Source organism: Falco biarmicus, chromosome 8 (genome assembly GCF_023638135.1).
Source record: "Falco biarmicus isolate bFalBia1 chromosome 8, bFalBia1.pri, whole genome shotgun sequence".
In the NCBI taxonomy this organism is placed as follows: domain Eukaryota; kingdom Metazoa; phylum Chordata; class Aves; order Falconiformes; family Falconidae; genus Falco; species Falco biarmicus.
In genome coordinates, this window is record NC_079295.1 from 20,049,039 (window position 1) to 20,074,478 (window position 25,440).

Below are 25,440 nucleotides of genomic sequence, written 5' to 3' on the forward strand. Positions count from 1 at the left end.
GAACTTTCCGTACATTTAAATGTGGTTTCTTCTATTTATTTTAATACTTCCCAGTTATAACTGGTTAAGGGCCCAAACATTTAAACACTTCTGCAAATGAAATTTTGTTCAATGCCCTCTTTGAGTAGTTTTGCCTTTGGTTGATTACCTGGTTGACTCATAGACACTGATAGAAAGCAAAACTTTATACTTACATCTGCAGATCTTGCAGAATCAGTATCTGCATTTTCTTTGTTTCAGTAAAGATTTTAATAGGTACTTTTGAATAGGATGGAGTATTATCCATTCCTGACAAAGCCTCACCCTTGCTTTGTTACCACAGCTGTATCAAATAATTATTTTTTTTTTTTTAATTGGTGTATGCTAACTGTTCTTAAAACACCACATACGATAATACCAATTCTGGATTTTCTAGTATTGTATTTTCTGTGCAATTCACCACTGCCTTGGAGGAGGTTATATTGCAAAATATTGTAAACATTTTAACAATAACTTTAATTGATAATAATATTCCAAGCTGCCCTCTGTGTTATGAGAAGGAACACAGTCTTGCCATATTTCTGTTTGATCAATATATGTAAGCAGTCATGGTGGAAAAATTTACTGTAATAGCACACTTTCTAGGGCGTTGATAGTTTCCTTTTTTTCTGTAGTATTTCATATTCAGATGTGGTATGAAACACTTGTAACGGTCTTCCATGCCCACTAGTAATCTATTCTGTAGGAAAACCAGGAATTGAATTGAAAAAAAAGCATTTGGAAGAATGTAAATAGGAGATGAGCTTTGGGGGAAGTTTCTTAAAGTATTTGGATAGCAGACTAGACAGGAGTATAGTCTTCTAAATCTCTGGTATTGCTTTAAGTATTTTTGTAGCTTAATTTCTTTGTGGCTTTCAGATGTCCTGGTGGATTTTCTCTGTGTAGTAATATTAAACTTGCTTTTTTCATAATGATTTGCTGCAATAAGTTTGAAGTAATTGTCCACAGCAGTTTGCTTAATTTGGAAATGTAATTAGGATTTTGTGCTTTGTGACATGATACAGTAATTCATGGGAGGGTAATACCTTCTTTTAGCTGTAATTTTTAAGTGTAGCACAGTCCTTCCTCAGCTATAATTTTCCTGTGACTCTTGGGAAAGGAAAACTTCAGAATGTTTTTAATTCTGAAGAAGAAAATGCTTAGTCTGACCTTGGTGTTGAAAGACAAAGTGTAACTGAAGATTAGTGTTTATGTAGGTGCTGGAAAATTAGCCTTGACTGGTAATGCATCTATGCATCTGCATCAAGATCTCCCAAACATCAGTACCTCTTTATTGTTATAAGGCTTATATTTCTTTTCAGTTGTTTACATTTTTTTGCTCATTTTAATTTTTTAAAGACTGAGTAATTTTATTTTACACTGTTGCTCTTAGATGCCTCTAGATCTGTCTCCTCTTGCAACGCCAATTATAAGAAATAAAATTGAAGAACCTTCCATTGTAGAGACAACTCATCAAGATAGTCCTTTACCTCATCCAGAGTCTACTACCAATGATGAAAAGGTCAGATCCTTTTTTTTTTCCTTTTTGGAATTTATTTTTTTTAATCTTCTGGTGATCTGTAAGTCTGTTGTACATTATGATAGCTACACTGCTTACTGGTTGAAAGGAAAAGAATGTTTGTTTGCCATATTCCTGTGGATATATACTTAGTTTGTTCAATTCTTTAGTGAGCTTTGCTCATAGCAAACCTGTGAATAGAAAGAAAATCAAATGTAATATTCATGCTAGGTTAGAAAAGGCTGAAGGGGCACTTTATTCTACTTTATCATTAATAAAAAAGCAAAGAAAGTTCAGTTTCTTTGTTTAAAACAAATGAAAATATGAAAAAATTATCAATGTCAACTGTTCGCAACATGTACATTTTTACCTTTATCCTGTGTTTTACCATGAACTGTTTTGTAGAACTACAGGGGATGTTCTACAAAAATGTACAGGGATCAACAGGCTATCTTTCAAAGCTAAGCACCAGATAATTTTGTTTCAAATTTTTTACTCTTTAAGCTACAGCAGTATGTTTAAAAGTGGTGATCTCAGGCATTTGCTTGTGTAGTGTTTACTTGAATACTCACAAAAGACGCAGTTATTGTCTCTCACTAGAGGATGCAGTCAAATCAGTTTTAGAAATGTTGCTCTAAAGAGGAAATAAATGGTTTAATAGTAATGATAACTTTGATATGTGATGCAGTGTTTTTATCACGTGGAGTTCTCAAACACAAAATGAAGCAAAATCAATGAAATAAATTATTTCTAGTCCTACCTCAATAAATAAAAACATCAGAAGCAGAAGAAAATAAAGCAATACGGTTGCTCTAGTGGGTCTTTTTTTATGTGCATATTCAGTGGGCGGGCTGCATTTGAGGGACCTGGCTACCTTGTTCCCCAAAATGAGCCGGACTTCTTCGGATCACAGGGTAATTCACATTGGAAGGGACAGCAGGATTTCCTGGTCCAGCTTCCTCCTCAAAGCAGGGGCTACCTCTGAGGTCAGACCAAGTTGCTCAGGGCTTCACACAGTCTGGTCTTGAAACCTTTGAGGAGGAAGGCTGCGCAGCCTCTCAGTGCAACCTGTTGCAATGCCAGGCTGTCCTTGTGGTGAAAGTGTTTTTCTTTGCATTGAGTCTGAACCTCTCCGATTTCAGCTTGCACCCTTTCTCTTATCCTACCAGCAGGCACCAGTACAATGACAGCCTTAAGTTTGTAGCAGAAGTTTAACAGAGTTTAAATTCAGTTTTGTCTTTGCAAAACTTCCCTAAGTTTTATTTGTTAGCAAGGATGAGTAATCATAGGTAATCAAGGCAATCATGTAGTCTCAAAAATAGTAAAAGTAGTTTGAAAGAATACATGTAAAGAGCTGCTTAGATGAAGCAAATCATAGTCCAAATCTTAAGTTGTCTTTATTTAATTTCCTGTTTATTTCAGAGGTTAGTTTGTTTTTTCACTGGGAATACTTATTCTAAGTACTCTTAATTTTGGCAGGAGATAATGTCTTTATACAGTAGTGGTTCAGTATCTCATTAGCATCATTACAAGTGAAAATTATATCTCAGTGCTTGGCAGTACTTACAAACTTGTCTCATTCATGATGTAATTTCAGTGTTGTCACTGTAACAGTGCTGAAGTGAAAAAATGCTGCTGCTCAATGCTGTTTTGACGTCTGATTGTAGAGACAAGCTGAGCAAGGATGAGGGTGTTGCTTGGAGGGTGCTGCTGCTGAATGTGGCCTGCAGAAGTTGAGAAATGTGAGCAGAGTGTTGCTGTTCCCTCAGTTAGATTTTTATATTCTCCTTCTATAGATGTATTGAAGGAGGGAAGGTTCTTTTTCAGGGCATAGCTGATTTTAAAATATGTATGCCACTGTAACCATTTCGTTGGCTGAATATATTTTAGTAGCCTTGAATGATTACAACTTGTTAATGTATGTGAAAGACAGTTATAATTTTCCTTGTAGTTGTTAAAGGCATTTCCTGGAGACACTTAAAAAATTATGCTTAATGCTCTTCCTAGTTTTCAGAGTTTCGTGAGCTCTGTTAGGTTTTAATAAGAGTTGATATTCTGCTTTGAATAGACCAAGATATCATTAGAAGTGTGCAAAGCCTTTTAGCCTTAAAATAACAAGCAAATGAAACCTAGTTTATTGAGAGCTTTCAAACTCATGGTTGCTTATTAACAGTATTGTAAAGAGTGACCCTCAACAAGAGGTTCACAAATTGTTTAGTTGTTGTCAGGTAGCTAATTGTCTAACAATTGTTTTAAACCCAATCATTTTCTTACAGTAATGATCAATGACAGTATTAGTTCTGGCCATTTACATTGCTGTATAAAGAATTCTGTGTATTTATTGATAGCATTAGGAAGTTATTGCATGATACTTGCTTTTAGATACAAACTACTTGAAATATTTATCTCTGAAAACACTTCTTAAATAAAGTAACTCTTGTCTTCTGTAAAATATTTTCCAATTCAGTGGGGTTTAGTTTCAAAAACAGAAGAGTTGGAGATGTCCTTTCAATAAGTCTGATATCTTTGAATAGGCTTAAACTTCTTTCTTGAAAAGGTGGGTGAGGGTAAGATCACTTTGGTTTAAAAAGTCATCTCTGTTTTTCTTTAATTTAGCAGAATATATTTACAAACTTTTTATTTCAGACAAAATTTATACTTCTTTAGTGCAATGTTTGATGACCAATTAGTGTCTTCTATCAGACTGGTGTGCATATGGTTTTGTTTTTATACGCTAACCAAATGTCAGTTGCCTTTAGATCCATGCTTCTTAAATCTACCTCTGGTGTTATTGCCACATTGTTGCTGTAACTAGGGTATGCATGCATTTTTCAGTGTGTAGCACACATCGAGTTCGTGTAAGAAGTAAAGAGGAAGTTGAAAGTACTTTGGTTTTGACTGTGTAACACACTCAGTAAATCTGTTGTTGAGGATTGTTTCTGATCTTCTAAACAAAGCATAAATGCTGTCTTTAACACACAGAAATAATTGTGTGCATGTGAGGTTTCTGTCATCAGAATTATATAGATTTATTTCGGAATTTCATACGTCACTCTTCTGATCATTGCTGAATCTGGTTTCCATAGAGCACTTTGTCTAAAAGTTGCAGATTGCCTTTTTCCTAGTATGGAATCAAGTCAGGGAGAGACCCAGTTTTACAGTCAGTATTTATTAGAACACCCAGTAATTAAGCTATTGTTACTAATAGCCAATAAGTATTCACAGAGAGCCATAACTTACTCGCTCACTCATACATAGTTACCTGGTTGCAGCAACAGTTGGGAGGCTAATCCCAGCTGCTTGCTGAGAGGTAGAAGGTTGTACTGACATGCCAGTGACTTCTAGGCAGGTTTTCAGAAAGTGTTCAAGGTCAGATTGAGTGGGGCTCTGAGCAACCTGATCTGGTGAGAGATGTCCCAGAAGGGTCGGACTAGATGATTTTTAAAGGTCACTTCCAGCTCCAACCATTCTGTGAATCTGTGAAAGTCCTTCAAAGGGTCCGTTCTTTCATCAAGTGTCTATGTAATCCTGTAATCTTTGCTCACATATAGCAGCCACTGTGGGTTTGGATGCTGTCTGAATTGTACAGCATGTTCATGCTAGCTTACAGGTTCATGAATCCTTGCAAATTCAGCAGAGCTGGTTTTCTCTGGAGTTTACCTGTGCTTGGGAGACTTTATGCTGGCTCTCAGCACTCCTCTTGGCTGCCTTCTCTATTTTGGTAGCTGTTTCCCCATCCACACAGACAGGTACTTACACTGGCACAAACCCATATAGAAGGGGCTGTTCCAGCATTACTGTTGTTGAGAATGTGTGAGTATCTGGTTAATTTAAGTTTTTGTATTACAGCTATGTACATGGTTCTGTGGCTGCTGTTAGCCATGTCTTTTTCCCCTTTTTTATGGAAATCAGTGTTACTTTGCCATAACTATTTATTCTGTGGTGTTCATATATCTAAGTTTATATTTATACATGAACTTTTCTATATATGCAGTTGCCATGTATGAAGATGTTTCAGGTGAAAGGAAGAACAAGAAAAAGAACTGTTACAGCTCTTTTGGCTCTTAGGGGCAAACATGGGTGTTTCTGTGTCAGATCCCTGCAATGGGAATGGACTTTGTAGTGGCCCTTTGCTCACGGTAATGAGACGGGTAATGGTGGCAAACGGCAGGCAGGAAAGGGTGAAGCTGAAACCAGTGCAGAATCACACAATATTTATTTCTGAACTGACCATTGCCAAAAGATCAGGGTAGGTATTCTCCTCTTACGCCTTCCTCCCAATTTCTCACAGTCAAATGATTGTCTGCTCTCCGTTTTCCCCGTGGTTCTTCTCGCCGAGTAAGATCTGTATAGCTGTTATGCCAAATTCCTTATTTGCAAAGGAGTTGGTAGTCCTGTCCTAAGAATATGCATTAGTCGCCTCTTCCAAATTTTTTTTATGTTTCTGCAATTCTGTACTGGATGTCTTCTTATTTTGACTGAATGCTCATCTGTAATTCTAGGTACTGTGCTCAAATATTGGATAACATTTGTAAATACACCAGATTGATACTAAAGGAAAAAACTAGCTTTCCACATACAGCTCACTGTTACCCGAAAACTCTCATTCACTGTAAATAGTCTTTTAGGTCCCTTGGGGAAAAGCCTGAACAAACTAATGAATGCTGATGACAAATCTAGCCTCTGAGCTTTTGAATCTAAAGTCTGTCCTTTTTTAAAGCCCACAGTTTGCCAGCCCACTTAGAGTTCTATGAAGTGCTCAGAGGAACACATACATTTTGCAATGGATGCATAAAAAGAAAAATAAACTGTAAGACAGCTAAGACCTTGCTACTTAAAGCATTGTGAATTAATTTTAAAGACTTAAACTTAATTCAGAGCAAATGGTAATCAGTGTAGCCTGTATGACACAGGTATGAGATGTTCTCTTTGAATTACGATTTAACAGTGGAGCAACTGAAGTTTGCTGATTGAGTGTAGTTTTATGTGTCATTGATTGCAGTAGCTAATGTCAAAAGAATAAATAACTTGGAAGAATCCTGTCTGAAGGTAAATCTGAAGTCTGACAACATCAAGGGTTTCCTGAGAAGGAAGGCATTGGTTATAATGGGCATTTCTAGGTTTTCAGAAACAGCAAATGCAGGTATTGCGTTCTAATTGGTGATGTACTTTACCTCATTGCTAAGCCAAGAACTATAGTAAATTCTGTCTACTATTTACTTGCAACTAAGGAGGTTTAATTTCTGTGCTGAAGTAATTTCTTCTGCATCAAGATATGCACATATTTAGCAAAGCTATGCATGTAACACTCCCAAGTATTTTTTTCACTTAGTAGCACTAGTTAAGAGACATATTTTTTTTCCCTTTTACTGAATCAAAACCCAGTTTTGTTTCTCTTGTTTAAACCCAGAACAATGGACTGAAAATGAAATGTACATAAGGACATCATAAAATGTTTTTCTTAAGAGTGTTGGTAGACATGATGGTGCTGATAGCACCACGGGCTTCTTGGCAAAGAAAACCATAATACCAGTTGAAAACTGAATTATAAATAATAGTAGCCTTAAACTGAGCCAGCGTTTGTCATAAAACTAAAATCACTGTCGTTGGAACAATTTCACTTTGATGGTTTAAATGATTCATCCAAAGGGATTTTGAATGTTTTTAATTGTATAACTGATTTTACTCGCATAACGTTATAGAAACTCTGATTTGTTCTATTAAACTGTGTTTGTGTACCAGTCAGAATTAATGGTCTATAGTTGTATTTTACAAACTGATTAATTTTTGTTTTTCCTCAGGAAGTGTCACTGCAGCAGACCGCACAGCCTACATCAACAATAGTTCGTCCAGCATCACTACAGGTTCCTAATGTATTACTTACAAGTTCTGACTCAAGTGTTATTATTCAGCAGGCAATACCATCACCAACGTCTAGTACTGTTATTACCCAGGCTCCATCCTCTAACAGACCAATAGTGTAAGTTACATAAATCTTAGTAAAATATTTTCTTACAGAATTAAAAAATGTTGGATTATTTTTATTTTTGGTTACTATTTCTGCAGTTAATGTACAAATCTGAGATGCTTTGGTGTAACGTGATGCTTTACTACATATGAAACATACAATTTTCACTACATGTGAAATATAATTCCATGTTCTCCACATCACTAAGTTCATATTTTTGATCTCCAAATAAATACTACATTACAACTGTAAACAAACAAACCAATTTAAAATAATGTGTAAACTTGTTCTCTTCTCTGGATAAGTTTTCTTTTATATAGTTCATGCCTTTTTCAGTCCAGTTCCAGGTCCTTTTCCTCTGCTGTTACATCTTCCTAATGGACAAACCATGCCTGTTGCTATTCCTGCATCTATCACAAATTCTAATGTGCATGTCCCTGCTGCAGTTCCAGTAAGTAAGCATGATGCTATATTAATTTGAAAGTGGAGCAGATTTGCATAAGTGCAGCATAGAACTTAGTTTTAAGCAGCTTGATAGCTGTTTTGGCTTCAGAGGGTAATGCTGTCATATGCTCTCTATTATGATAACATACTCAGGTTTTCTTCATTTTTATACTTTATCTGGTCAGCTTGTTAGACCTGTCACCATGGTGCCTAGTATCCCAGGAATCCCAGGGCCTTCCTCCCCACAGCCAGTGCAGTCTGAGGCTAAATTGGTAAGTGAAAAACTCCATTATTCCTCAAGAAGAATTACTTGAGAAATTAATTAAATTCTATTGCTTTCTAAAACAGCTTTAGTTTTATTTTGTTAGTCTAAATTCAGCAAATACGAATTTAATAAAAACAGAAAAATAACAGCTGTGTTTATTTTACAGTTATTTCAAATTCCAGCCTATGTTAGTTCTGTTGTTAATGGCCATTTTGATCTTATTTTCAATCATTCTTTTAAATGAACTAGATTTTTAACTAAACTCCTTCTTGCTCCTCGTGTTGGAGGGTAAGAAATGTTAGTTGGAAGAAAGACAAGATTAATAGTATATTAACAGTAAACATCACCTTCAGAGAAGCAGAATATGTTTCATCTATAAGGATATGATATTTCTTAAAAAAATCTAGGAAAAGAAAAAAGTTTTTAACAATGCTTTCAGAATCTCAGCTGAATATAGTCCATTTGGCAAGAGTTTTGTAATTAGATATGTATTACTGAGTTAGGAAATTGTTTTGCATGGAGGTTGTTTCTGTTGTGTCAGGGCAGTTTTAGGGGGTTGGGTGTTATTTGGGGAAGATCATGAGAAAAACAGGCAGAAGAAAGTTTATTTTGATTTATTTAAAATATTAGTGATCCAGTTATGGTGGTAGTTAGCATCAAGCCATTTATTGAAAAAAATTCTGCAACATTTAGGTAGTTGCTTTTTTGTTTTTGCTGGTTTTGCTTGTTCCAACTGTTCTAAAGCAATAGAAAATCTACTATTAAACAATAATTAACCCATTCATGTATTTACAAGATGCCTCTGAAAACAATATGTCTTGTGAAGTAGTGTTCCTCTTTTGACTCTGTGCTAGAAAAGAATTGGGAACACCTGCTAGATGAAATGTATTTTTGTACATTAGTATTGGTAAGTGGGAGGATGCCCTTAACATCCTTTGATATCTCATTTCCCTTGACCTAACCCTGTAGGCTTTCTTTCCTTACCCGTTTTCTCTCCTCAAACCATATGAAAAACAGTGAGTCTGGGAATCCTAATCATTCTGCTGTCTGGAGGATTCCAGTATAGTGGGCACACTATACCACATTCACCAAATACTGAAGCTACTTTGGAGATCTGGTCACCAGTGCATTGACTTTTCCTAGTGCTGTCAGGTCTTCCTTAATTTTCTTTCTCTGTTGAACGTGATGACTTTTAAAGGGGGACAGAAAGGAAGAAGGTCTATTGGTAGGAATGGGAAAAGAAATCTTTTAATACCTGAGGAAATATTTAAATGTAACCAGCTCTGATGAGATTAATTTATCTTAAAGCCAGGAGAGAAGAATGTAAGAAAGTGAAAACAAGAACCATTTTGTCAGAAACTGTGCATTCCATAGAGTCAGGAAACTCATGCACTGAATTCTGCTTTCTGAAATCCAGGAGGAATTGGTTTCAAATAACTTTTTAGATGGGCAAGAAATAAGGTTTTTCACATATTACTGAGTGATTTGCTCTTATAAAGCTTTAAAGGGGGGAGGGAAATATGTGTATGTGGTGAAGGCTTTGATCTAACATTGGAAGAAACAATCACGCAGATGCAAAGAAAAACAAAGATCATTAGACTTAAGATTTAACAGTCTCATTAGTCTTCTCGTTAGAATTTAGCTAATATGTGCACTTCAGTGATTGCTTATCTTTTGTTTTAAGTGAGACTGTAAAAAGGGTATTTGCAGTATTCTTGTCACTTAATATAAAGCATGAGCAGAATTCAAGAATATCAGTATTATGTATATTTCTTATGCTCATTTACTTTTATATAGTGCCTATTCACAAAAATAAAAAACTTTATTTCTTACCACTCCTAAAGTGAAAGCAATTTAATGAGATACTTAATGTTTATGCAGAAAAGCTTCCAACAGGAAGACTAACTCACTATGCCATGTGATGCATTGATGGCAGATATGTGATGGTTTATTAACTGTAAAGTTCCATTTAATTTTTAAAATTTAAGTCTTTGTGATGCCAAATCCTTCCTTTTTCATTTATCTGGAAAACAATTTTGCTTGTTACATACTAAATTCTGCAAAGGTATGGTAATCAGGTTTATTTTTCGCTTGTGTTCCTGGTTAAGCCAAGAGAAGACTTAATATTTGGTTTTACAGCAGCTACTTTGCTTTTTATTTCATTAATAGTTCACATTTAAAGTTGAAATATAAGCTGTTCCACTGAAATTTAGTAAGTTAACAGTGTATGTTTTGTCACAGTGTATGATTCGTCTATTAACAGTATACTGCAGTTTGTGGAGTTGTTGGTATCTTTAAGTTAGCAGAACACTGGGCACACTTCCTGTGTCCTTTTGCCTACCATAGCCACATTGCTCCCTCATGTGGGGAGGCAGTCCTGAAGAGCAAAGGAGTCCGGGAAGGCTGGACATTGTTCAAGAAGGAAATCTGAAAAGGCACAGGAGCAGGCTGTCCCCATGTGCGGAAAGATGAGCCGGCAGGGAAGAGTACCAGCCTGGCTGAAGAGAGAGCTTTGGCTGGAACTCAGGAAAAAAGGAGAGTTTGTGACCTTTAGAAGAAGGGGCAGGCAACTCAGGAGGACTAAAAAGGTGTTGTGAGGTTATGCAGGCAGAAAATTAGAAGGGCCAAAGCCCAACTAGAACTTAAATGTGGCTACTGCCATAAAAGACAGTATTTTTTTTCCCCTGTAAATACATTAGCAACAAAAGGAGGGCTAAAGAGAATCTGCATCCTTTATTGGATGTGGGGGGAAGCATAGTGACAAAGGGTGAGGAAAAGGCTGAGATACTTAATGCCTTCTTCACCTCAGTCTTTAATAGTAAGACCAGTTGTTCTCTGGGTACCCGGCCCCCTGAGCTGGAAGACAGGGACAGGGAGCAGAATGAAGCCCCCATAATCCAAGGGGAAATGGTCAGTGACCTGCTCACTACTTAGACACACACAAGTCTGTGGGGCTGGATGCGATCTACTCGGGGGTACTGAGGGAGCTGGTGGAAGTGCTTATCAAGACACTTTCAAAAATGTATCAGCAGTCCCAGCTAACCGGGCTAACTGGAGGTTAGAAAATGTGATGCCCATCTACAAGAAGGGCCAGAAGGAGGATCTGAGAAACTACAGGCCTGTCAGCCTGACCTTGGTGCTGAGGAAGGTTATGGAGCAGTTCACCTTGAGTGCCATCATGCAGCATGTGAAGGACAACGAGGGGATCAGACCCAGCCAGCATGGGTTTATGAAAGGCAGGTCCTGCTTGGCTAACCTGATCTCCTTCTACGACAAGGTGACCCACCTAGTGGATGAGGGAAGGTCTGCAGATATTGTTTACCTAGACTTTACCAAAGCCTTTGACACAGTTTCCCACAGCATTCTTCTGGAGAAACTGGTTGCTTATGGCATGCACAGGCATACTCTTCACTGGGTGAAAAGCTGGCTGGATGGCTGGGCCCAAAGAGTGGTGGTGAATGGAATTAAATCCAGTTGGCAGCTGGTCATAAGTGGTGTTCCCCAGGGCTCAGTATTGGGGACAGCCCTGTTTAGTATCTTTTATTGACGATCTGGACAAGGGGATTGAGTGCACCCTCAGCAAGTTTGCAGACAACACCAAGCTGGGGGAGAGTGCTGATCTGCTCAAGGGCAGGAGGCTCTGCAGAGGGATGTGGACAGGCTGGACCCATGGGCCAAGGACAATTGTATGAGGGAGAAGTGTCGGGTCCTGCACTTGGGTCACAACAACCCCACGCAACACTACAGGCTTGGGGAATAGCAGCTGGAAAGCTGCGTGGTGGAAAAGGACCTGGGGGTGCTGGTTGGCAGCCGGCTGAACATGAGCCAGCAGTGTGCCCAGGTGGCCAAGAGCATCCTGGCTTGTATCAGAAACTGTGGCCAGCAGGACCAGGGCAGCGATCATCCCCCTGTACTCGGCACTGGTGAGGCTGCACCTCGAACACTGTGTGTTCAGTTTTGGGCCCCTCACTTCAAGAGGGATGTAGAGGTGTTGGAGCATGTCCAGGGAAGGACATTGAAGCTGGTGAACGGCTTGGAGCGTAAGTCTTGTGAGGAGCGGCTGAGGGATCTAGGGTTGCTTAGCCCGGAGGAAAGGAGGCTTGGAGGAACCTTACCACTCTACAACTACCTACAAGCAGGTTTTAGGCAAGGTGGGTGTTGGTCTCTTCTCCCAGGTACAAATGATAAGGTGAGAGAAAATGGCCTCAGGTTGTGCCAGGGGAGGTTTAGTTTGGGTTTTTAGGAAAAATTTCTTTGCTGAAAGGGTGGTCAAGCATTGGAGCGGGCTGCCCAGGGAGGTGATAGTGTCAGCATCCCTGGAGGTATTTAAAAGACATGTAGGTGTGGTGCTTAGGGACACGATTTAGTGACGGACTTGGCAGTCCTGGGTTAACACTTGGACTTAATGTTAAAGGTGTTTTCCAACCTAAACTACTCTATGGTTCTATGAAGTCTATCAGCCTAGTATTCTTAGTGTCTTTTGAACAGAAAGCTGGATGAAGTGGCAAAGCTGCGATGTTCCCTTCTCAACACTCAAGGCCCACATGTCAGGATTTTTAAAGATCTTTGGGATGTTCTTGGTTGTTGCTTTATATGTTATTTGGATAATTTTTTTGCTGTTTTTTACGGACAGATCTCATAGTCTTACAGATTTTTTTCATATTGCATTATAAAAGGTAGAAATAGAATATGTAGCAAATATAAGAAACATGCTCAAATAGTTTCCTAACATTGCAACCATTTCTCTAATATTAAAGTAAGTTTGGTAGTGGTATAGGATGCAAAATTTGGAAAGTTAATCTGGTTTTTTCCTGTCTCCAAAGGGTTTTGTGATATATACTTTTGGCCATCGTTGAGTCTTTCTTTTATTCAGAGACCACACTTCCCTAACATGGTATTCTGCATTTTCTACTGTCATATGTATGACAATACTATTTAAAGGTATTCTTAATTGGCACAGATCTACCTGCTTTGGAGACTGAGTAAAATTCTTGAACTGTCTGCAGTGATGTTGTCACTTTAAGATGCGATATCCCCAAACTGCTGAATTGTTGTTGTTAGATACAGGTCTGTCCTGCACAGAAGGCACAATTCCTTATGTTTTGGATAAAACACCTGGCAGGAGCCAGGCACTTCCCTTCATTTGTGCTTTGTGCCTTTTTTTACAGAGGCTATTTCTGCAGTTCATTTCTTGCATAACATTTCAAGGAACTAAAGTATTTTAGAATTTTGTAATAGGAAAAGCAGTTTGTGCTCTGATTTCATTCCTCATCTCAATAATTCATTTCTCTCTTACCTGTTTACAAAAGGCTACTGTTGTGTAGACTTCCTTTTTTTTTTTTTTTAAGTGAAGGTGAGAACTAATTTGATAAAAATCAAATTAGAGGTTTTAGTGCCATTTGATTTTACTTAAGTCAGTTTTGTGGTATTTTAGAGAGGCTTTGAAGTAGGTGTAATAGCCGTCTTTAAACAAAACAAAACAAAATACTTCCTCACTAAGGTAAGGATGCATGCTTCTAAATATTCCAGAATTGCTTCTGATCTTTTTGTGAGAAGATCTGTAATTGTGTGCTTTCTGTACATGAAATGTGAGCCATGAGTTTCTCCTAGGTATAAAACATCCTTTTTTTTTTTTTTTTGAGAGAGAGAGAATACAGCTTGTGGATGCAAACTTAATGTTCAGACCCTTCTGCATGCGTTGCAGAAGTTTCTGAAGAACTTAAAAATTCATTTAACACTGAATGTTGCCCTCCGTCTCCTCCTACCCATATAAAAGCTTTTGTCACAATCTGAGAAATACCTTGCACACAGTGGGCAACCAGTAGGCTTTCTGCAGGAGGTTTCTACTGAGAAGTGACAGAGGGCAGCTTGGCAAATGTTCAGAAACCGACATTAACTTGCTGGAGCCCGGCATGGGACCTTGTGTTCAGCAGAATTCTTCTGACCTGTCTCTCTGCATGCCGAGCTAATCAGCAAACACCTAATGAGCCTACTCTAAAGAAACAGACCCTCTCACAACCTACTTCATTTTCATATGTTCTCTGGGGGTGGAGAGACAAGACTTCATAAGGACTGATGATGCTGCAAAGACCACAATAATGATAATTAACTTGCTGAATTTAGAAGATTATGCTGTTAATTAGTTGCAAAATAAAGATAAGTAATAGAACAGCAGATGGTAGGATAACACCCAGGAGAAGGAGGGTTATTACTCTGATGAGCTTTTGTGGCAGATATGAAATATGGATCTGAGTTTTTCACAAACTGTTTCTGGAGAATATTATCTCGTTTCTGTGAGCTCTTGATGGAATGATCTAGTCCTACCAAATTTTGACAGATGCAGTGAGGATTTGTTTTCAAGGATACACATGAACAATAAAACCTTGCTAATAAAGACTTTAAAAGCTGTTAAGCTATTTGACAATCCCATTTTTAGTTTGCCTGTAATAACCAAATAATATCAAACAAACCTTGGTTGTCATCAGGTTTCCCTGCATAATAATGCTTATATACATTTATTCTAATATTTGTTTCTATATACTTGATTTTTAAAACTGTGCTTCTTGTTGTATTTGGGGTAACTATCTCCCTACTCGGGAAGCACAACATCCATATAGTATTTTGCCTTCAAAAATATGAAACCTTTGAAATACATGAGCTGGATCTCTCCTTGTGAAGATCTGTAGCTATTCCTCAGATTTTCACAGATTTCTGCATTTGTGGATAATTTTAATCATAAGCTGTTTGAATTTCAACTTTTAGACTCTGTAAAATACAACGAAAACCAATTATTTTCTATTTCTGTTTCCATAGTACATTACATTTAATAATGCAATTTTCAAAAGGAATTTATTTTTACTTACAGATTTACCAGATTAAATGTTAGCATTACAATAGGGAAAGTTTAAGTCCTGCTTTGGCTGTTGGCACAACCATTGTGCCTGATGACACATCTTTTATAACATAGATAATATTGTGCTATTTCTTTTGCTTTCTACTGCTGTTTTCAAATTCAGTGTAAAATATACAAATTTAATAGCATAAACTTCCTTTCTTTTTAGGTTAAGTTTGCAAATATTTCTTATTTGCACAGAAATGCAGAAGTCGAAAGAATGGAACTAAACAATAATAACAGTTACTTGCTTTACGTGCACATTAAAAAAAAAAAAAATCCCAAACCCTAATTAGTTTTGTTTCATCTCCTAAATCTTCTGAACCTTGGCATTTCTTTTGCTAAGACAATGGATATCCCAGTGAAACTTTTTCTTTAAGTATCCAACTTTAAGCAAATACTACAAAGCATTTCTAGGGATTCACAGACTATTGTTTTGGGGTATTTTTGTGCAGGATGCTTACATCAAGATTTGCTCACGCAGTCACGAGCAGAGTAGACCAGACAGTCTGGCCACACATATACTAACTATATAAATGTTTATGCTCCACTGCCATGAAAACCAGAAGTTAGCTTGTTATCACTGAACTTACATATTCAGGCACTTGAGTTGGATGAAATCTAATAATTTTTATTTCTCGTGGCAGTGGAGGAGGAGTGTGTATGTATGGCAGGTTGCTGTGTCTCGGTTGAGTCATGCGGTGGGTAGACCCTGGCTGGATGCTGGGTGCCCACCAGAGCAGCACTGTCACTCCTCAGGCAGACAGGGGAGAGGCTGTACAACGAGAGGCTTCTGGGTTGAGATGAGGACAGGGAGGTCACTCAGCAAGTACCATCACAGGCAAAACAGACTCGCTTTGGGGAGATTAGTTTAATTTGTTGCCAATCAAATCAGAGTAGGATAATGAGAAATAAAACCAAATCTTAAAACACCTTCCCCTCACCCCTCCCTTCTTCCCAGGCTCAGCTTCACTCCCGGTTTCTCTACCTCCTCCCCCACAGCGATGCAGGGGGACAGGGAACACGGGGCTTGCAGTCAGTTAATCACAGGTTGTTTCTGCTGCTCCCTCCTCCTCAGGGGGAGGCTCCTCACACTCTTCCCCTGCTCCAACATGAGGTCCCTCCCACAGGAGACAGTCCTTCACTAACTGCTCCAGTGTGAGTCCCCCATGGGGTCGCAAGTCCTGCCAGCAAGCCAGCTGCAGCGTGAGCTTCCCACAGGGTCACAGCCTCCTTCAGGCATCCACCTGCTCCAGCGTGGGGTCCCCCATGGGCTGCAGGTTGTTATCTTGCTCCACCATGGACCTCCACGGGTGCAGGGGCACAGCCAGTCTCACCATGGTCTTCACCAGGGCCTGTGAGAGAACCTCTGCTCCGGTACTTGGAGCCACTCCTGCCCCTCCTTCTACACTGACCTGGGGGGCTGCAGAGTTGTTGCTCTCACACAGTCTCACTTCTCTCTCTGGCTGCAGTTGCTGTTGTGCAGCAACTTTTTTCCCCCCCTTCTTAAATACACTGTCCCAGAGGTGCTGCTGTCATCACTGATGGGCTCAGCCTTGGCCAGCGGCAGGTCCGTCTTGGGGCCGGCTGGCACTGGATCCATCAGACATGGGGACAGCTTCTTGCAGCTTCTCACAGAAGCCACCTCTGCTAACAAAACCTTGCCATGCAAACCCAATACAAGTAATTTTTGAGACAGTAGCTTTTAAAAATCTCATATGATGATGGCTTGAAATAAAAGAGAGCATACCCTTAAAACCTCAGCAGGAGTTAAAACAAACACATTGTAAGTGATTTGTTACCACTAATTTGTACTGTCATGACTGTCTTGATTTTGACTCCTGAAAGTTTTCACCTCCTGCTGAAAAGCAAGTTACAAGAAACACTTCTAAAGTAATTCAGATAATAAATGAAAATACATTTTGAAAAACTGGATGTTAATAACTTATCAAAAAGTATGTGGGATAAAGTTGTCATATTAACATTAAATATTTACTAGTTCCTTTAAAAATATTTTTTTTAAAGTGATTTGGAAGTGATATGTTTCCCTGGTAGTCCTGGTGTTAGCTTAGAAAATTTTACCATTTAATGACCAGGATTGGCTAGAAATTTGAAGAAATCATCTTGTGAACCTTTCAATTGTTGTATTTAGATCATAGACTTTGGCTTTAGTAATTTTAATTAGACAAAAAACACTTAGGGCCTTTCTGTGCTTGTTTAGCTGGAGACGGGACTGAAATTTTTTAGTTGGCTTGTTTTTCCAAGGTGAATTAGGAAGGTGCAAGTTAATTCATGAGTTTGTTTTAATACTGTCAAGAAAGTGTTGGAACAACTGCCAAAGAGCTTAGGATTTTCAGGGTGCTGTACGTGTACGTGTTATGATGAGCATGTTGTCTTAAAAATTTGTGTCATTCTGCCCTGATGCCTGCAGCTATCAAAAATTTTTGTTGTTAGAGTTGAGCACTGGGGAAATTACTGTGAATTTGTTCTGTGTACTTTTCTGAAAGCACTTTATTCATTCTGGGAAACTTACAAAGTGGATACAAAAATGAGGTGGGGAGCAGACCTTCATTAACACCAGATTTTTATGTGCACTTGATCAGTCCCTGTCTGGGGAATTTGTGCTGTTAATTTAATCTAGAGCAGTTGCTGCAGAAAAGATTTACTACAGAAGTCACTGGTTACATAATAGTAACCCAGCAGAGGAATGTTGGAGTTCCTCAGTTCTCTTTGTAGTCCTCAAATAGGATACCTGCTGGTGGTGGCTAGATGCAACAGTCAACTATATGGATTTGATAGCTGATGTAACTTACCTTATTGCAGACCTGAAGATATTTTGCAGTTCTGACAGAGGTAATCTGCAATCTGTTGTTCTAATTGTAGAATAGGATCCAGGAAAGCCTGTCATCGTGCAAGGTAGGCGAGAGCTGTCACTATATTCCAATGACTTAATTGTCGAGAGGCGTTGGATACTGCAGTTTATAGAGGATATCTACATAAATAGTTGCGAAGCCTTCCGCTTATTTTGAGCTGTCCAAATGCAGCCTTGTGCCAGCATTTTTAAGACATTCTGTTGCTATTAGTACTTTGGCAATACTTGGTTTGTATTTCAAAATAAGATCGTACAAGTTATCAGTTTTCTTAAACTGTCGTGTATTGAGTCATTAATCTTTTATTAAACTTGTATTGGATTCTTTAAAAATCTACTGCTCAGTAGAAAATCATTGTTGCATTTGTCTGGTAAGGTAAATTCTTCAGCAAAACTGAAAATGTCATGATCAATTATACAGTATTAATGAAATTTTAAGAAATCTGGAATTACGAGCAGTTGCATCTGCTGAAACTTAGTATGACCCTATATCACTTAAGATTAAGAATTCATTGTAAATAGACTATATTATCTGTTATAGTTCTAATAGATTTCACCAGAAGTTAAGTGAAATAATTCTGAAAAGGTAGTCAATAAAATGCTTTAAAATATTCTATTAAGTCATCAGTAACTCTTGAATGTATTATATACAGCTGGATGTTACAGTTCTTCATAGTGGCTGCGTACAATAAAGGAAGATCTTCAAACCTTTTGGCAATTTTTAAATGTAAAATAGCATGCCGTAACAGTTACCTTGCATATTTCTATATAAATAAATGCTAATCTTTACATATAACCTGAAGCTTGTTATTATTTTTTGCATTGCTGAGATGTTTCAGCAAAGACTTTGGCTTTTATTTAATAATTACTTATAGGAAGAATTGTAGAGGTGAGTATTTGTAAATACCATGAAAAAGTGGAGTCATTAACAAACTGTTTTAAAATGGACAGAGAACACCAGAATTTCTAAAATGGAAAGAAGGTTTTTTTCTGTTTTTTACCCATTTCCCCTCATGTGTGGTTGTTACCTTTCTGATCTGCACCTTGTATAACACCAGCCTTGGCGACTGTTTGTTCATGGCCTTCCAGTCATCTCTGTGGGCACAGTTCATCACGAAGGAAGCTTTCTGTTTACTTCTCCATACAGCTTACCATACTTCTCTCTCTGGGATCTTATGTAAAGCCTCATTCCTTTTGTCATGCTTGCAAGAAATTGTCACCTATTAGTAGGTATATGCCTAGATAAAAAGAAGTAGCTATTTTAGAGTTGGAGCTCCTGTTTCCAAAATGGAACTGCTAATATAAATAATTAATAACTCCTCAAGTTAGCATGATGGAGTATTTCATGGTTTGGTTTTTTTTTTCTCCTTCTTTCTTTTCTGCTTTCAGAGATTGAAAGCAGCCTTGACCCAGCAGCACCCTCAGGTAACAAATGGAGATACTGCCAAGGGACATCCAAGCGGGTTGGTTAGGACTCAGTCAGAGGAACCACGACCGCAGTCACTACAACAACCTGCAACTTCAACGACTGAAACACCGGTATGACAGCAGAGTGAGCATGTACTTCCTACCCCCTTGTTATGCAAAAAGAGAGCAAAAAAACCCCCACCCAAATCAAAAACCCAAACTTTTTTCTTTACTTTTAATTTGTAAAATAGAGGTTAATTTTTGCTATAGATACCTCTTGAATCAATAGTTCTGTAGCAGTAAAATGTTTATAGTTCTTACAGGTTCTTAGATCCTTCTAAAATTTATTACCCAAGATGATGATTTCGAAATAGGCGTTATCTGTCTGCTCAAATTTAGAACTAAGTCCTCCTGATTTCTTGAGTTCGTTAACATGAAATTCTGTGGTAAGTGAAAATTGTACAACTGGTTAATACACATTAAAAAAAAAAAAAAGTCCTTTTATTTTGTATTTATATTGTATCTGTTTAATACTTTATATTGTAAACACTTCAGATTTTTTTTAACTGCATCAGGTATCACACTTATGTTAATTTGCTTGAAGGATCTTTTCTGGGCAGAAGAGTTTCAGCTGTGTGATTGTGTCATCCTGGGTACTTACTGGGGGCCGCCGAGTTTCGGAATGGTGTGGTGTCCCTTTGGGATGATAGGTGGGAACGGGGAAATAAAGGGCAAGACCTCTGAGTCAGACTGGAAGTGGGAGTGCTGCTGGAGGAAAGACATACTTCCCTGGGCGAATCCTGGAGGATTGCTGCTGTTCTGCTTCTAAAAAACTTATTGGAATGTGTTTTGAAAATGCTTTAAAAAGTCTCTTTAGAGTTATTTTCAGAATTCATAGCATAATACCAATTTTATAAAAGCTACGTACTTGGCCCAGAACTGGAAGGACCTGCATCTGCAGTGAAAGCACACAGATTCTTAGACTAGCCAGTGAAATCAAATAATGTATTAAAGTAAGTATGTTTAGAACAAAAAGAGGAGAAGGGTTACCCATCATGAAATGATCTCCTTAAGACTGCTGTTCTCCCATACTACCTTAAGTTTTTTAAAAGAATATTTTCATAATATCACATAGCAGAATTTTCAGGATTAAAAGCTTGCTGTTTGGTTATTTTGTGCCTACTTTCTAATTAGTATTTAAAAAAACCAAAGAAATTGCAAGTGTTTCATTTCTAAAGGGCTGATTCTAGTTCCCAGGGGGTTTCTTATTATTAGCTATCTAGATTTTATGCCAAATCAATATGACAACTGAGATGTGTTTGGGGGTTTTTAATTTAAAAATAAAACTAACTTACTGTGCTAGACTAAATGTGCAGGTGCATCTGTAAATATGTCCTGTAGACAGTTATGTTCTCTCTATCCTATCACTTTAAAGGATTTTAAGATCGATTATATCGTTAATCATAATGCATTAAATGTTTGCCTAGGATTTGTATACAGCTGTGAAAGGACTATAATGTATAATTTAAAATATTGAAAGATTTTGATACTGTCATAATATGTGGGTGGGTATAAGGGAAATTGGTATGCAGCGGTGGAGAACACATCAACAAGTAGGAAATTGCTATCTAGAGATCTAGGGATCAGTGAGTATCAGCACTGACAGAATTTGTCAAACAGCTTCTATATATTGGGTGTAAAAAATTGTGTAGTATTTCAGCTGTGACTGGGTTTGCAGGAAGTGTATTTGGAAAGGGTCAAAAACAGAAAATTGAAAAGCTACTTTGGGTGGAAAAGTGTTTTCAAGTTTAACTTTTGTGAATACTTGTGTCAACAGAATAAGTAAAAGAATGTCTGAGAGTCCATCTAAAGAAGTATTGCTTCCAGGCTTTATTCAGTTGCCAAATTTAAATGTAAATACAAATTTAACTCTGTAAAGTGAGTGGCTTCTTTTAGTGCAATTTTAAACCAAAGCTAGAGGCATGATTAAATTGTTACATGTTAATGTAACATGGTAAGTGTGTAAATATAGTAAAAGTTTTAAAAACGTATCTGTAATAGCTGTAGAGTTAAATGACGTAGCTTTCCACAAAAGATGTGACATGTATTTACACTGGTGCTGTAGGTTAAGTCATGAATAGTATTACACTGGTAACTTCTTTAATACTTTTTTACTGTTCTCAGGCATCACCAGCTCAGCCTACTCCACAAACACCAAATACAGGTGGTCGGCGAAGAAGAGCTGCCAATGAAGACCCTGATGAGAAAAGAAGAAAGTTTCTGGAGCGAAACAGAGCTGCTGCTTCCAGATGCCGACAGAAACGGAAAGTCTGGGTGCAGTCACTGGAGAAGAAGGCTGAGGACCTGAGCTCGCTAAATGGCCAGTTACAGGTATACTTTTTATTTCAAGTAAAAATGAGTAAGTTTTTCCATTCTTAGACAGTGATCCTGGAGCAATGGAACTTAAACTCTGCATGAAATCTGAAATATAAATGGTTTTGTAACAGGTGGTTCAGGTCAGAATTGAGAATTCAGCACTAACTGCATATAGCAGTAAAATAAGAATATGAGAGAATACTCAGGATTTCAAGATGTGTAAGCTTTAGGATCATACCCTATTGTCCTTTGTTCCATTTTAAATAACTTTTAGACTGTGATACTGAACAAGGATGACAAGATGTGCTGGAGTAAAGGCTTATTAGTAAAGTAATAGCCTTACCTTAAAAACATTTTGCTCTTAATAATTTGTATCACAGCCTGAGTTATTTAAATAAGGTTTGGTTTGATTTTCTTTGGTTCTTTTTAACTTCACTTTTTTTCCTTTAAAGTGAATGTAGTGCTCGTGAAAGGTGCCAGATTGACATCACTGGAAACTGAAGGCCTCTTTTGTCCACAGAACAGGTACAGCACAGGCAGTGACAGTGCAAATTTCACCACGCTGCCCTCCCAGTGTGCATAAATCCCATAGTGAGGGAAGTATACTGTAAGAGGGTAATCTAGTGGATGGTGCAAGTTGGTTTTCCACCTCATCTGAGGTTGTCAATCTTGCAAAGTTGTCACGTGGACACACTTTTCCCCTGTAAAAGAATCTGTGACCCTTTTGTTTAAACTACTATTAAATGTTAAAGCGTACTTTCTTAATGTTTTCCAGCAGCATATGAGAATTGGCACAAAGTACTGTTTCAAAATAAAAAGTCTAAAAGCTTTGTTTTGAAAATTACAGAAAGGAAAAATGATGCAGTTTCCTAAATGAAGCATTCATTTAGAAAATGCAATGGAAAGTATTTTGATATGTTGAAGTTTCACTTCTTGTTCTTTCATCAGAGGTGTTCACTGAGTCAAATTCACAGATCTTATCCTTCCTATTTAAAACTCCTCTTTCATGCTGTTTGATAAAGAAAATGTCCCAGTTTGACCAGCAGGAAAGTAGGACATGTTGAGATTACTTTTTGTCATGTAATCGAAATTACAGTGCATATAAGTTGTCTTCATATGTTTAAAAATACTCAGCATCCCAGGCAGTAAAATATAAGAAATTCCCACCTAAGCGCACAATGCGAAATAGTTTCCTGTCTTCTAAGAATCATGACACTGTGCAGTAGCATTAGTTAAATTTCTTGCAAATATATAGTCTTCTCATACCTGTTCACAGTCTTTAGATGCCTGCCTTTAATGCAGTCACAGTCCTCACTGTAAATCCATTAATTACAAAATGGTATGTAGCACTATAGCTTAAGTAATCTAATAAACAAGTGAAGGTAGATCTACAGGGAGAAGAACAACCAAAAAAATTGGCTGTATTTCAGCTTTTTTAGTTGAAGTAAATTTTGGTATTATGTGAGCTGCCTTTAACTTATACATAGTTTTTGGTTCTAAACATTAGTATGTAAGTACCATAACCAAAAGATTTCCAGATTTCTAAGAGTTAACTCAGTAATAGTGAATTCAAGAAAAATTTTCTTAGGGGCTGCCAAAAGCAAAACCGTTAACTGTGAAGAACAGAATGACTTGTAAAGAAAATTGAATGTCAGAGAAATAATTAAACTGTACTTTATGTGAAAACATTAATCAATCCTGTATTTCCATAATAATTCTTCACTTGACAGGCTAACGCAGCTGATCAGCATAGTGGGCAGTAATGACCCATGATTACTTATTTTATATTTAATAGTAAATTTAATAAGATTGGAGTTTTGCCTTAGTACAGTTTTATAGACTGAGTGTTAGGGTTTAGTAGTTCATATTTTGTTTTAATATCTAAATGACCTGCTCAGCTGAATTTACCAAGATGTCACATTTCCAAAAGCAGGTTAATACCAAAATGTCTACATTGGATTGCTTCATGTAATAATTCTGACTTCTTTCAACATCGTTAGTAGCTTTCTTGTAATGTTTATGTCAAAGCTTCTAGTGTCAATGTCATGGGGTTTAAGACTCGAAGCTCTCTGACAATACATACAGATTTTAAAGAGGTTTAGTTGGTTGATACATGTATTTTGTTCTGTAGTTTTCAGCTTTCTGTAGATTAAGTTCTTCCTACTTTTTTCTTTTAAATGTTTGAATGTGATTTCCCTTTTAAGCAATACTTCTCAAATTTTTGCTTAAGGGAGAATTGCCATCTGTTACATCATGCCAGTAACATATTTAGGTTAGTTTGGCTGTCTTTATTGTAGGCTCTGCTATGTAAGTTTTTTTTCATGCTTCCAACCTTTTAAAGTTTATTTACAGTTTTGGTTTTGTGGACTGTGTTTTCTACTAATGTGTTGACTTGTTTATTGATCTTAAATTTTATATACCACGTTGTGTTGCCTCTGTGCCTTGCACAGTCCTGCAGGGTACAGTGTGCTATATAGCGTGTTAAGGAAGTATTGACAGTGTGTCCCCACTGGCGGCTCCGTCAAATTGCAGGATCAGATGCCAGAGTTCATTATAGGGTAGGTATGTGGTCCCTGTTGCTTTAATAACCTTAGAGGGCAAAGTATTAGTAGAAGAGCCTGCCTTCCTCACAAGGTCATTTTAGGTTTTAAAGGATCAGCAATTAAGTGGTAGTTTGTACAAATGCTGCGGAAGCTAAATTACGAAAGAAACGCCCATAAGTAAAGGTCCTTTCCCATATAGGGGTATCTTGGTGAAGTTATCCAAAAAGAAACGGGAAGAGCAGTGTTTAACTCAGCCACAGACAATCTCCTATCCCCATAAGTCACATCTACCTGTCTCTGATGATAGTTTTGGTAAATATACCTCAAAAATACTGTCCCACACCTTGCTGAGTAGGGGTTAGTCTGGTCCACTATTACATACCCATTTTGGATCCAGGGAGAAATAGGCAGGTGCAGAATATACTGTATGCTGCGTAGTATGCCTTCGTAAGAACACAGAAGGGAAAGTATCTTTTGAAGAATGGAGTGCAAGTAAAAATAGATACACCTTTCTCCAGAAACCTGCTTTCTAATGTTAGCGTGTTCTGAAATGTGGGAACATAAAAATTCTTCTAGACAGCATGTGAGGTGTATTTCATGCTTATTTAATGAAATGTTGATGCCTACACTTGACTTGAGATCACATTAATGAGGAGGACCTTTCCAGTGGGAAAACATGAAATTATTTTTTTTATGCCAACTGTTGAAGTGTTTACTCCACGTGTTTCTTGTTAATCTGTTTTCAGCATGTTAACCACATGTTAAATGACTGCCCACACGTTAACATGTCTTGAATGAGATGGAAAGACTTGCTATTGTCATATACATAAGAAACTACAATGTATATAGGAGCTGGTTCTAACAACCCCCCTTTATTACCAGTTAGAAGTGGTTCTTACTGGTGATAAGTAAATGATAACCATGGATTGCTTTTCCATGACTTTCCACTTACCATGTGTCTAGGAGACATACTCTGTTCTACTTTGGGGAATGATTTGTGCATTGCATGTAGCACTGTTGGCACACAGTGTTCATGCCATTAACAACGGTAGTTATGTGTTCAGTGAGAATACCTCAACTGTTTTTTTTTTAGTATAGGAATGCTGTTCCATTTGTTTTTCAAATCCGCTTTAATGTAA

The 25,440-nt window shown here is 37.6% G+C and overlaps 1 protein-coding gene across 6 annotated transcripts in view; it reads left to right on the plus strand.

Moving 5' to 3' along the window:
* The window catches only part of ATF2 (activating transcription factor 2), a 52,142-nt gene that overhangs the window by 15,048 nt on the left and 11,654 nt on the right, over positions 1-25,440 (plus strand). For 4 of the 6 annotated variants that reach the window (XM_056348129.1, XM_056348132.1, XM_056348133.1 and 1 more), the window contains 6 exons: positions 1,412-1,540; positions 7,339-7,517; positions 7,842-7,956; positions 8,135-8,221; positions 19,365-19,514; positions 21,567-21,773. In XM_056348129.1, the coding sequence (XP_056204104.1) occupies positions 1,412-1,540; positions 7,339-7,517; positions 7,842-7,956; positions 8,135-8,221; positions 19,365-19,514; positions 21,567-21,773 (867 nt within the window). Of the gene's footprint in view, positions 1-1,411; positions 1,541-7,338; positions 7,518-7,841; positions 7,957-8,134; positions 8,222-19,364; positions 19,515-21,566; positions 21,774-22,210; positions 22,284-25,440 lie in introns of all 6 variants that reach the window. The other 2 variants (XR_008823369.1, XM_056348131.1) reach the window with 2 other exon arrangements.